Source organism: Chinchilla lanigera, unplaced genomic scaffold (assembly GCF_000276665.1).
Source record: "Chinchilla lanigera isolate Chin_1 unplaced genomic scaffold, ChiLan1.0 scaffold00105, whole genome shotgun sequence".
NCBI classification, from domain to species: Eukaryota; Metazoa; Chordata; class Mammalia; order Rodentia; family Chinchillidae; genus Chinchilla; species Chinchilla lanigera.
Genome location: NW_004955506.1, coordinates 3,780,219 through 3,793,072, shown reverse-complemented (window position 1 = coordinate 3,793,072; position 12,854 = coordinate 3,780,219). Strand labels below are relative to the sequence as shown.

General features: G+C 52.4%; 2 protein-coding genes across 13 annotated transcripts in view; both read right to left on the bottom strand.

Annotated features, from left to right (window-relative positions):
- Window positions 1-12,854, bottom strand: part of Timp2 (TIMP metallopeptidase inhibitor 2) — a 43,784-nt gene that overhangs the window by 19,824 nt on the left and 11,106 nt on the right. The window lies entirely within an intron of this gene.
- Window positions 1,533-12,833, bottom strand: Cep295nl (CEP295 N-terminal like). 12 transcript variants are annotated; one of them, XM_005407354.1, is made up of 4 exons: window positions 12,740-12,833; window positions 11,764-11,866; window positions 2,770-4,488; window positions 1,533-1,769 (listed from the first exon to the last, which is right to left on the bottom strand). In XM_005407354.1, the coding sequence occupies exons 2-3, from the start codon at window positions 11,802-11,804 to the stop codon at window positions 2,772-2,774; spliced, it is 1,758 nt and encodes a 585-aa protein (XP_005407411.1). In that variant the 5' UTR covers window positions 11,805-11,866; window positions 12,740-12,833; the 3' UTR covers window positions 1,533-1,769; window positions 2,770-2,771. The 12 variants fall into 12 exon arrangements, with proteins under 12 accessions (XP_005407411.1, XP_005407413.1, XP_013361554.1 ...); XM_005407356.2 differs by lacking the exon at window positions 1,533-1,769 and adding an exon at window positions 2,014-2,032; XM_013506100.1 differs by lacking the exon at window positions 1,533-1,769 and having other exon boundaries at window positions 2,733-4,488.

The window sequence follows — 12,854 nt, the reverse complement described above, 5'->3', positions numbered from 1 at the left end:
GTCTGAGCCTCTCCACCACTGGGAAGTGCTCTGTACAGAACTTTGGGAGGCTCTGTGCCCTTCCAGTGGCATTGCCTCCCATTTCCCAGCCCTGCAGAGGCTGGTGAGGGCAGACAGCTTCAGGGCTGGGTATGGACCCAAACTAGACTCCCAAGCCTGGCAGCCTAGCCTCCTATGGGTCCTGTTACTTCTGTGTAGTTAGGTGGCATGGGAGAGACAGCTGGAACCTAGGCACAAGGGTAGAGGTGGAGAGTCACAGCTCTGGAGGAAACACAGACACATTGACACCTTGCCCAAGTCATCAAGCCACCATAGGTGGCAGAGCCTGTATTCTTACTATACGACTGCACTGCCTCCTCATGGAGGCTGCTGACTGCATGAAATGGAGGGCCTGGGAGGCTCAAGCCTGCCCCAGAGTCCTGTGCACCACTGTCCAGCCATTTCAGGATGATTGGGAGGGTCTGCTGGGACTCCCAGGCCTCTGGGAATGGGACAGGAAGTTGCCCATGACATCTCCCCAGAGTATCTCTGGACGGCTATCAGGGTTTTCTGGGTGGAGTCCTGAGGGGCTGATTTAGTACCACTCCAGGGGCCCTAGCCGATGCTAGCCCATCCTTCTTAGCCTTCTCAGAGACGGGTAGGAAAGGCCAGGGTGTCTCACCCTGCTGCCAGGGGACAGTGTGGGTGTGATTGTCGGGGCAAAGATGAGTCACCATTCACCATGTCTTGCTGCCCATCCATCTCCACACCTACTTTTAGCTCCAGTGTGGCCGAGAAGGGGCAATTCCTCACTTAGAAGACACGGGCCACAAATACTACCTTTGGAAATGGAAACAAAAACAGCTTACTCCCAGCAAGGTTCATCCATTTCTGAGGCTGTGGTTTCAGGTTAAGTCAGGAGGACCTCAGTTACACACTGCCTGTTCCATCATGGCCACCGCACCCTCTGCCTTCTCGACAAGGCATTATCACAGAGTGTCCATCGGGTTTCTCAGTGCCACGCTCTGGGTCAGCATCCAGCACCTCACTGTAGCTCTGTCCCTCCCCAGGTGTCATTATGAGCTTTACTTATTACCTGTAACCTCCACAGACCATGAGCATTGTGGTTCTCCTTGGGACAGTTCCTGGCACTCAGGATTTGTACATGACAAATTTTAGAGGCAGAGATCAGCCTCTTCCAGGCAAAAAGGGTAGAGATGAAGAGAAGGTGTGATGAATTGTTCCCACACCCACATCCCACCTGTGGTGTTCAAAACTCCCAGAAGCACTTAAAAATTGGTGCCCAAAGTTGGGATTAAACCACAAATGCATTTTTTTGGCACCCAGACTTTTGATTCAATGCATTATGGATTTGGTTCTCTTTTTAAAACCAAGGTACAAGACAAAATAAGCCCTGGTCCTAAAAAGGAGGGTGGGACAGCCACCTCCAGTATCCCACCCAGGGAAAATGAGGAAGTGGGCCTTGGCATGATGGGACAGATGCCAGGAGCTGTGTGGAGGCCAAAACAGAAAAGAAAATCTCCCAAAAGATCACACAAAGTGCATGATCTTTCTTATACAATTCAAACCAGGTACACTGAACACTAGTGTGTGGTATGTGTATGTATGGTAACGGGTAGAGATAATCCACACTCCCAGCTTTGTATCTGAGAAGATAGGGGTATAGAAAAGGAAAAGCACAGATAGTTGGGTGGCCAAATATATGGTTTTCAGGAAACATCCTGGATCTCCAGTTTGGGTAGTGGGCTCACAGCTGTTCATCATATCATCTACAAAATATACACAGAATAAATCAGGTCATTCATTGACCAATGATACCAGTGTGTCGTGGCCAAAGATGGCTGATCCGAGTTAAGAAATCTGAGTCCTTGGGAGATAAGGAGGGATGCGGGGGAAGAAGGAAGGGATCCAGGCTCAGGAACTAGCCCAGTGTGGGGTCAACAAGCTGTGGTCCAAGACCCATATCTCTCCAGCATCAGTTTCTATAAATCAAGTCTTTTACACACTTGGTCATGCTCCTGGTTTCCATGTTCTTCATGGCAGTTTCCAGCAGAGAGAGTAAGAATTAGGCCGTTGTCAGGGGCCAGCTGACAAAGCTATACATATATTCTCTGGCTCTTTGCAGAAAGTGTGTGGACCCCTGTCCCTGTCACTAAATCTATACTTGGCAGACACCCCCCCAAAACACCCCCAAAAAACCTACCCAGTGTGGGGTCTCCATGACTTCCCTGGATGCTGGGTCAGGGGCATCTACACACTGAAGTAACACCCAGGTCCCCTATGCTGTCTACTCAGAGGAAGTTACATCGCTCAGCTGGAGTCGCCCTTCTCTCCCCTTTCCCATAAGCTTATAAGAATGTGTTAAGATGTATGCTATTAGACAGTGTTGGTTCTGTCATTTGAAAGGCTGAGAGAGGTTTTAGTGTAATTTCTCTGCCAATGTCTCAGCCAGCGCTAAGCAATAAATGATGAATCTTTTAAGACTGTGCCCATCTGACCTCAGATATCCCTGAAAGTGTTTATTTAAAAACATCTGAAGAGCCGAATTTACCTGTAGTTTCCAAGTGGACCTGTAGCATATGAAAAGAGACGCCCCTCTGGGAGATGTGCCTGTGGTACTCTGTCTAGACCTGCTCCCTGAATCCCACACGGGGCCCTATTTTTGTGTGACTGCAGGCCACCAGGGGTACACAGGCCTAAGGGCTTGGGAGGACAGGACGCCTGCACAGACCTGGTCAGGGATGTATTTATTGCAGGCGGGGCTCTCACCTTTACCATGCTTTCTGAAACTCTTGCAAACGCTTCCTGGCTTTTTGTAGAAACTGCTCATGCAGCTTGTTTTGCTCTAAGATCCGCCGTTGGAAGTCACGGACCATCTCATTGTGCTTTTCCTCATCGATGCTGCTGCTACACAAAGGGGAGTGGGTTCTGGGTACAGGTCCTGGTTTCCTGGTGGGGACCCCTGTGGGGTAGGACTTCAGAAGGGCCAGGCGAGTCCTCCTCCGCGCCCGCCGCTCCTCCTCCAGCTCAGCCTTGTAGTGGATTTCCAAGCTCATATTTGGGTGCTCTGTCTGCTCCAGCAGCCTCTTCTGCCTTCTCCCCTCCACCCCTGTCTTCTTCTCTTGCCTTGATGTCCTGCAGTCCGCCTGGTCTGGCTGTTCCTGTGGGTAAGGTAGAGGCAAGCCCTCTACCAGTGTGGCTGGCTTGGGTGGCTCGGGGCTGGGTTTGGGGCTTTGCAGGATTGAGTCCTCTCTGCTCACAGACACTCCATCCTCAGGAGGCAGTGTCTGACTTTCACTCTTGGGTGTGGGTGGCGCCAAATGATGGTCTTTAGCGCTCTCAGCCTGGCTTGGTAACTGTAGCAAACTGTACTGCGATGCTGTCCAGGGGGACTCCACTTCTGCAGCAGGTGCAGTTCCTGAGTGCCCTGTGCCCTCCTCTCCAGGGGTGTCACTACTTGGTTCCTGGCTCTCTGAGAAGACCTGCTCTCCAGCGGGGTTCTGGTCTACCAAGGACCTCTGTTCAAGTTGCCAAGTCAGGTGTTCCTTCAGCTTTCTGCTCGTATTAAACAACTCCTCCAAGACGGACTCGAGCCCTTTCTGCCAATCATCCTTGTCACCACACTGGTGCGGAGACACCAAGGGCATGGCTCCCTTTTTGTGGGTGGAGCTGACCAGCCACAGCTGTTCTAGGTCCTCCAGTTTGCCCTCTGGACTCTGGTCCTCTGTGTTGTTTCTCAGCCCCTTTCCCAAGTGCCACATCCCCTTGGGGACTCTCTCCTCTTTTCCTTCCAGGAACTTGGTTTCCCCTGCAGTGGCCAAGAGTGGATTCAGCTTTTCAAGGTCAGTCCTTCTGCCCACCCGACTCTCCACAAGCTGGCGGCCACCACTGGTCTGGTGTGAAGGAGCCCACTTCCCTTTACTCTTCTCAGGGGGACTCAGACACTGTGCTCGGGCAGCCCCCCGTCTCTCTGAGCCCGTTGCTTTCTTCAGGGAATCGATGTGCCAGGTTTGTTGTCTGGATGGCACTTCCCTGCGACTCCTCTCCTCTCTAAGGGGTTCTTTGTGCTTCTGCCTGCCCCCAGGGTATCTTGCTGCTTTTCGCAAGATGGGCTTTTCTGAGTGGTATTCATTTCCCACTGCCCACCTTGCAGCCCCACCCCATAGATGGGCTAAATTCAGGGGCTGCAGGTGTCTGACTTGCTGGGGTCGGGCCTCATGGTGGTCTGCCTGTAACTCCTTGGGCCGGTGCTGCAGTTGCTGGCTTCTCCGCTGTTGCTTGTCGGGTCTTCTCTGTAGAGCAACAGCTCCTTTGACTCTGGCCTGCAGCAACATGGACTTCTGCCTCAGAGCCGAGGCTCTGTCATCAGGGGCGAGGCTGGGATGTACAGCTTGCTCTGTTTCTCTCTGCATTTCTTCAAGCTCTGGAGACACAGCTTCTGAGAGAAAGGGGCTCAGCCCAAAGTGGAGGGTTCCAGGGTTGCAGGGTCTGGGGAGCCACAGGTGTCACCACCATGCCACAGCAAACCTAAAAGGACAGGAGGACACACACTGCCTCCCAGAGTGTCCCGCAGAGAGAGAACCAGGCCCTGGGGACAAGTGCACATGGGATTCTCAGGGTAGGGACACACTTTGTCCCCAGGGCCCATTCCCTGTCTCCACGTGGCACACCTTTGACAAGAGCCTGTGGGGCAACTGTATTCAATGAGGCGTGGCCTTGCTTCTCAGGGCACATGCAGCAGTGTCTGGGGAGGTTCTTGTCCTAGTGACTAGAACAGGGAACTGCTACTGGCTGTGGCTGGGCAGAAGCCAGGCCTACTGCCAAAGACCCTACAATGCCCTAGTCAGCTCCACAACAAAGAATGATCTGGCCTAAAATGCCAACAGCACTGAGGCTGAGAACCCCACCCCAGGAGGCAAGTTAGGGTGGAGGTGGGGGTGGGAGCACGCAGCAGAACACCTGCAGACAGCCATGGGGGAGGGCAAGGCCAGGCAGAAGAGGAAGCCCTGCCTCTGGAACCAGAGAGTGGCTTACAAACAGAAAACGGAAGGGGCAGAGGGAGGAGGAGCCTGCCAGCCAGGGTGTGCAAGCATGCATCTGTAGGCATGCCCGTGTGAGCAGGGGTGTGTGTGGAAGTGTGTGTGTGTGCACGCGTGTTTGGTTCTTGAACTCAATACAAAGCAAACAGGGAAGATATACGAGTGCTGCATCTCATTCCATGGTTCCCTACCCTTCGCTTGTGTGACTGTTAGGGCACTCCTGCTGGGCCTGGCATCAGGAAGGGCCCGGGTGAGGAGGTACATTTCCCTGAAAGGGTATAAATCATGTTTGTTGTCCCCAGGAACTAACGTCAGAACCAGCCAGGTTTGTGAGCTGAGGCAGCTGCTTCCTGGGGGCTGGGGGTCCATGTGGAGTGTTCCTTGGTTGCCCCCACCCGTTTTTTAAGTTTTAATTTTTATTAGCACGTTTTTTGGGGGTACTTAGAATCGAACTCAGGACCTTGCGCCTGCCAGGCAAGCACTGTGCCGCTGAGCTATATCCCTGGCCCCTTTAGCACATGTTTGCCTTCCACAAGGATTACATTCATCATGGTGCATCAGTGCACATACAAACTACATCTTAATTCCTAGAACATCACCTTCCTTTTCAGTCCATGTAGACCCAGGACAATTTAAGCCAAAAAGTGTCACAGCAGCCAGAAAACAGCGCCACATCCATACCACTGCTGGCAGTGCCTGCCTGGTCTATCCTCTGAGCTCTGCTTACCTCTTAGCTCAGCTTTTATAGTAATCGTGGAAGGTAAGGTGCTACTATCAGACAGAGAAACTGAAGCAGTGAAAGATGAGACTATCTCAGCCAGATCACATAGCTTCCAAAGGAAGACAGGCCCTTTCTACTTGAGTAGACCACAGTGCCTTTGACTGGCTGTGGTAGCTGATGCTGCCACCAGCTTGGATGCCCATCTTCTGGTGGGAAGTCTTTGCACTTCTTGGTCAAGCAGAGCATGCACTCAGAATCACACACTTAGAACAGCTAAGGTTATACTCTGCCAGTCTGCCCATCACCATGTGGAGCAAGAGGACAGGATGGAAGGAAGCTGGGACATTCAGCCCAGTGATTCAGATTTCTGACAAAGGTGACACAGCAATTTGATGGGGGAAAGAAGAGCCCTTTGTTCTTTGTTCTTTGTTTTTTCAACAAATAGTCCTGTGACAGTTGAATATCTACATGCAAAAAAACAAAACAAAACAGAATTTGAACCTTTACATCATATACAAAAACTGACTCACAACAGATTGTAGGCCTTCATATAAGACCTACATGCTTAGAAGGAAGCATGGGTGTTTATTTATCACCTTTGCTTAGGCAAAGAGGTCTTGAATCTAATACCCAAAGCTCAAACAATAAAAGGGGAAATGGATAAGATGGATACCAACAAAACTCAAACCTTCGTGCTTCAAAAGGTACTGTTGATAAAGTGAAAATAAAGGCACAGGCTAAGGTGATATTTGCAGACCTCACATCCAATAAAAGACTCCAATCCAGAATATTTAAACAACTCTTACAACTCAATAAGGGTTACAACTCAATGAGCAGACAAATAATCTAATTTTGAAATGGGCAAGAAATTTAAATAGACATTCCATCAAAGAAGGCAGATGTGCAGTTAAGATGGCACATAAAAGAGGTGTCCAACCCCACATTCACAAGGGAAACGCAGCCTGAGGCTGTGGTGAGACACCACTTCACACTTCACTGGTCACACCCACGGGTCACACCCACTGGGACAGCTGGAATTTAAAAGGCAGAGAGGAACAAGTGTTGCCGAGGAGGTGGAAAAATTGGATCCACCTCACAGTGTTGGTGGGAATGTAAAATGGTGCAGCCCTGCTTTGGAAAACAGTCTGGCAGTTTCTCTAAAAGGTAAACAAGTTGGGCATGGCGGTGCCTTCCTATGATCCCAACACTGGGGGAGGCTGAGGCAGGAGGATTGCAAGTTTTAGTTTATCCTGGGCAATTTAGTGATTTGGCAAGACCCTGTCTCAAAATAAAAAAGAGCTGGTGATGTAGGTCAGTGCAAAGGCCCTAGGTTCAATCACCAGTACCACCACCACCACCACCACAGAAAGAAAGAGAAAGAGGGAGAGAGGTAAACAGACTTAGCATAAGACCAAGCAATTCTCAATTCCACTCAGTCTATCCTAAGGAGAAATGGGAGCATGTGTCCACACAAAGGGATGGAAACTTGAAGAAGCTGAGTATCTTTCCCAGCCCCCAGAAGCACTGGGTTCAAATCCAGGTGTCACCTGTCAAGGACAGAGCTCTTCCTACCACTGGGGAGGGGCCCAGGGATGTCCAAACAGTGGGCATGGGGGTCTAGGTTGCCATGAAGGTGCTTTGTCTGCCTTGGAAGACATGTGGAGGGAATAGGCTCACACCACTTATTAGCAGGTGACTTCTCAAGCTTAGGAAGTGTCCCTAGCTCAGCTGATGACCCTAATTTGGTGGAGATCTTTGGGGTGAAGTTTAGGAAATGATAGCTACCTCCACAGTTTGGTAGTGGCGGTCCCCTGCACACTCTTAGATGTGTCCTTGACACTAGACATCAAGGTCCTTCTAAGATCATGGTAGTACTGATAAGGAAGCCACTAAAGCCTGTGGGGCCTGATGTGACCAGGGACACACACTCCATGGAGACACTCCCATCTGGGACATGTGCCTGCCACCCAGGTCCCCAGCGTCTCTCCAGGGCACTGGGCAAGGAAGAGAAAGGGTCATGCTTCCAGATGGGGTCCCCACTCCAGACACACCTGAACTGTGTGTGCTGGGCAGGACATTCTGGACTGAGTGGGCTCCTAGAGGCCCTACCCCCCCACACCCCATGTCATTATGCGAGTGACCCCCACGTCGTCCAGGTCTCCAAGAGCAGATGGGCGTCCTTTTGCCGGCTGCTCTCACCACTTGGAGAAAGCACAGCCTCCTTCCTGATGGAGCCGCCCTCAGAGTCACTGATGGGAAGCCCGTGTTGACAGTCACCTGTCTGCCCCAGAGCCTCTCGCCATGTGGAGTGGACACTGGGCCCTCTCTCTTGCTTTCTGCAGCCTTGTGACCCCAGCACCTAAAGCCGGCCTGTGGCGAGCACCCCAGACAGCTGCTCAGACAGCTTTCAGCAGATGTAGACCCTGCCCCACCCTGAAAAAGACCCTCCACAGAGCGGCCCCCAGACAGTCCGCAGCCCTTCTCACCTGCTCCTAGCAGAGAACCCGGGGCCTCCGAGAAGCCCAGGCAGAGACAGTGGCTGCTGTGGGCCCCAGAGGAGTCAAGGACAACGAGCATCACATCAGAGACATTGTGAGGCAATGTTAACAGGGGCTTCTGGTCAGATGGGACTGAGTCCCAGTCTTGGGCCATCAGGTCCTGCGGCTGACATGTACGGCCTCTGTTATTCACTTCTAGAAGACAGACAAGGTGCTGTCCTCCCAGATCCACTAATGTGGGACATGGTACAAACTATGTGTGTGCCTGCCAGGACTCCAGCCCTCACAGCCCATCTAGGAGCTTTGGGGACAGGCCTGTCCGGGGGGTGGTCTGTCCACCCCAGTTCCTACCAGGAAGACAGTCCCACAGCTAACTGGCAGCAGTCATACCAAAGGCACAGGTCCCTGACTGTAGCAGCGGTGCTGCTGGATCCCCTCAGGGACCACCACTGTCACAGGGTTTAATCCCTCACCATGTGGTTGGCTGCAGGCATGACACTGAATCTAGCACACTCAGGTGCCCAGGAAGCACCACAACAGGAACCATGTCCTATCCTAGACACAGTGGGTGACAGTAAGCGTGACATCCCCAAGATGATGGCAAGATGTAGCTGCCTCCTCCGTCTCCAGGGGTGTCCTGGCCCATAGAGATGGAGACACTGCCCTTCCTTCCCACCTGACTCCCACGGCCATGCACATACCAACTTCTGGCTGGGACCCACTTTCCTATGCCCCTTGGACTGGAGATTATTTAACCAAGCCAGGGGATGAATGTGGAAAAGATGGGAACAAATAGGCCTGGATGTGGCATTGATAATCGTGCAGCCCTGGCCAGCAGCACACCTGTGGGGGTCTCCCTCATTCCCACACTCCATGCACATCTTGCAGTGTCCAAAGATCTCACCAGAAGAGGGGCAGTTTAGCCCTCTTCTCACTTCTGATGAGGTCAGACTCAGAGCGGTGAAGTAACTTGCCTATGGCCGAACAGCTCACAAGCACTGCAGCAAGGACTCAAACCCAGCCTACGGACCGCTGGCCCTACGCTCCTAACCTGGAAGTGAGGGCAGTCACAGCTGGGTGCCACAGAGCAGTCACAGCGGGGTGCCACTTCCGGGGCATGAGTGGACTCAGGTCTCAGCGGTGCTCACCTTTGCCTGACCTCCAGCCTGTCTGGATCCTTGAGAGGTGGTTGGCCTTGGGTGGTTCTAAACCAAGGGATGGGCCTGTGGCTTCCTCTGCTTCTCCACCACAGGACCCTCACGTCATGTCACCCATCAAGTGGACCACTCACCCCTACAGCTCATGTAATTTATCCTTCAAGAACATTCCAAAACAGTCTGGCATGGTGCTTAAATCTCAGTAAGTCAGGTTCAGACTCAGTCCTCACTCAGTAGGTCAGTCTTGTGTGGGGCCCAAGGCTCTGCATGTCTTAGGTGCTCCCTGAGGACACCAATCATGTCTCACCCGAGCCCTCCATGTTTCCCCATCAGCTTCTCTGTTACCCCACCCTCCAGCTGTACCTGCCTCCCTGCACCACAACTACAGCCTCCATCTGTAATGCTCTCTCTTGTGCTCACCGGCCAGCCTACAGATGTGGTTCATGGCCACCTGCAACACACACCTGTGCCCAGTTCAGGTTCCTGGGCCCTGGCTGAGCCGGATCCCATGGAGCCTCTGCGGACAGGTGTGGGACCTGCTCACTCACCAGCTTCCCTGTGAGACTCAGAGTCAGGATCTCTGGCTCCAGGCGCCGGAGCACTGAGGCAGCTTACTGCCTCACACCCCTTCCCACCCCCTCCAGGGACACGTTCCCCTGCCTGAGGCTACCTTGCCCTCCACAGCAACAACAGTACCCTCTTTCCTTTTTGGACTTCCTCCAAAAGCCAGTCACCCAGACAGCACTTCTTTGAAACATAAAACCAGTTATGGAAGGGCTCCCGTTAGCCAGATACAGTGGCACAAGACTGTAATCCCAGCACTTTGGGAGGCTGAGGCAGGAGGATCACAAGTCCAGGCTCACCCTAAGAAACTTAGTGAAACCCTATCTCAAAATAAAAAAGAAGAGGGGATGTAGCTCAGTGTGTAGGTTCCAGGTTCAATCCCCAGTACCTCCCCCCATGCCAACAATGAAGCTTCCAGTAGTTGTAGGCTAGAAAGGGAACATTTCTATACAATTAAAGCTTAGTCTCATGTAAAGTTGGACAGCTCTCCATCCTTTGAGAGTATGTAGGATATATATTATTTGACCTAAAGAAAAACCCAAACAACTCTCTTAGTTGTCTTTGAGATGATAACACAGGGAATCTCTCAAGGGCTTTGCAGATGCATACAACAGAGTTCCCCTAAACTAAGTGACCCTGGGATATCATAGGGTTTTGCAAGTCCACTTTTTATAGCTTCCCACTGTCCTTCCCCACTCGTGACTCGTCCTCCTGGACAGCAGCCTGTTGTAAACTGCCGTGGACAGGGGCCCATGTGAGCAAGTGTGAGAAGTTGTGGCAGAGCACACAGGGGCGTGGTACTGAGCCTTGGAAACCCAAGCTCCTGAATTCAAAGATGCTGACCCCACAGGGGACTGGTGACCCATGGGGACACAGAAAACCAGCCCCAAGACTCCAGCTCAGAATACGTGACAGCTCACACACCTTACCGTCTTCAGGGTAACATACAGCAGGAGCACATCTTGAGCTCACCCAGTCCAACCCAGGGCCACCGTGTGGGAGAACCTGGGATGCGGAAGATGAGAGGCCTTCATCTGGCTGTGCATTATGCTGATGGAGACATGTGGCCACCATGGAGCCAACGGTATCTTTACCTGAGATCAGAGAACTGCCCAGAAAAGGGGCTCACCCACATAGCCCCATGACATCCAGGAGCACTGGGTCCCCAAGAAGGGCACACCACTGAGGCCTCAGAGTGGGCCTGGCTCATAGCGAGGCTCAGCCAACATCTACAGCAGAGAAATCAAGACGTGCATCTCAGTGACTCTGAGAGGATGAGAGTGTCTATGCTTTGGCAATGGCCCATGTGGCATCATCACAGGATAACTGTTTCAAAATCACAGTAAGACTGCTGAAATGACTGGGCACAAACCTGATGAGAAATGTCTACAGTCTAATGGGAAGGACAGCTTGACCAAAGACAAAGGAGACTCTGGCAGTGGGAGACGTGTTTTCCCAGAGGCCTCAAATGGACAGAGAGTGACCAGGATGATGACCAGAATGAGCAGAGGGATGCAGAGCTCAGGAGAATGACAGAACCAGTCACAGAATGGACATTCTAAGGAGCCAGGACTGTTCAGAGATGGGCAGAGAGATGGCTTCAGGGTACAAATTCTGGAACAGCACGGGGCAGAGGTCAAGAACACTAACCAGCTGTGTGACCCAAACCAAGGTGCTTAACTCAGTCTCCTCATCTGTAAAATGGGGCGGTGACAACTGCACCCATCACCATGAGGACTGCCCAAATGCTTGGCCAGCCATGCAGGGGGAGGGAAGGTACTCACTGTGTGTGTGTCCAGATGACTGGGACAGACCCGGAGCACATTACAAGGAGGCAGAGGTTGGCCTGGTGAGGGAAACACTTTCTACAGGGCTGTTTTGGAATCACTGGGTAGGTAAGGAGACACCCATCACTGAAGGCATCCAAGCCACACCCAGATAAAATAAACATCAAGAACATTTTCCACTCCATGTCTCTAAAAATACATGACACCCATGTGCTGCCCTAAGTCTGGGTTTTGTCGCTGTCTGACTTTGAGCTGAGTTCTAGAGTGGTAGGTACTAAAGCGGATGAGCTGGGTTTTGCGCTGGCAGCATCGGAACCCCCTGGGGGAGGGATGTCATGGCAGAATATGAGGCCCAGCCAGGCCTATAGCAGGTATCTCCACCCAAATCCTGGAGTGTGGCTTGTGAATCTGTACACTGCAGCTTCTCTTTACAACCTTCCAGGACTGGACAGCTCTAGAGGGCAGAGGTGCCCAAGCACCCAGCCTCTAGGGGGATAAGCTCAGGCTCATCGTGCCTCAGTTGCCCCTTTGAGTAGCTTCACAGAGACAGACTCTGAGGTTGACCCCAAACTCACAGTCTGGATACCAACAAGTTGAGTGGGCTGCTCACAGCTTACTGACCGGTACCAACAATCTCTCTATCTGCCTGCCAAGACCCGAGTCTGGGCTAAGACCCCCAAATTAGCAGCTCCTCTTGCTACACCATCATACCTCCCACTCCCCCAGCTCCCTTCTGCCATCTTTTCACACCCGCTCTCGTCCTCTCAGGCCAAATTGCCCTTGGAGAGCCCTGCGGTGCAAGGACTGTCACACGGGCCTCCAGGACTTGTGTCCTACAGACCCTCATCGGCCCATCTCCAAGGCTCTCTTGGGAGCCTTGCCTGACAGCTAGGCACAGAAAAAGCCTCCTTTCACACCACATACGAGAAAAGTCACCCCAAGGTGGTGTCCGGGGTCCCAGGGGCCCACTGACCCAGGCTGGCTGGGATCAAAGCTCTCCACCTCCCTCCAGCAGCTCCCTAGGTGGTTAACTATGGCAGCCCATTGCTATGGGAACAGCAGAGCTGTTGTGCTATGACATCATGGCA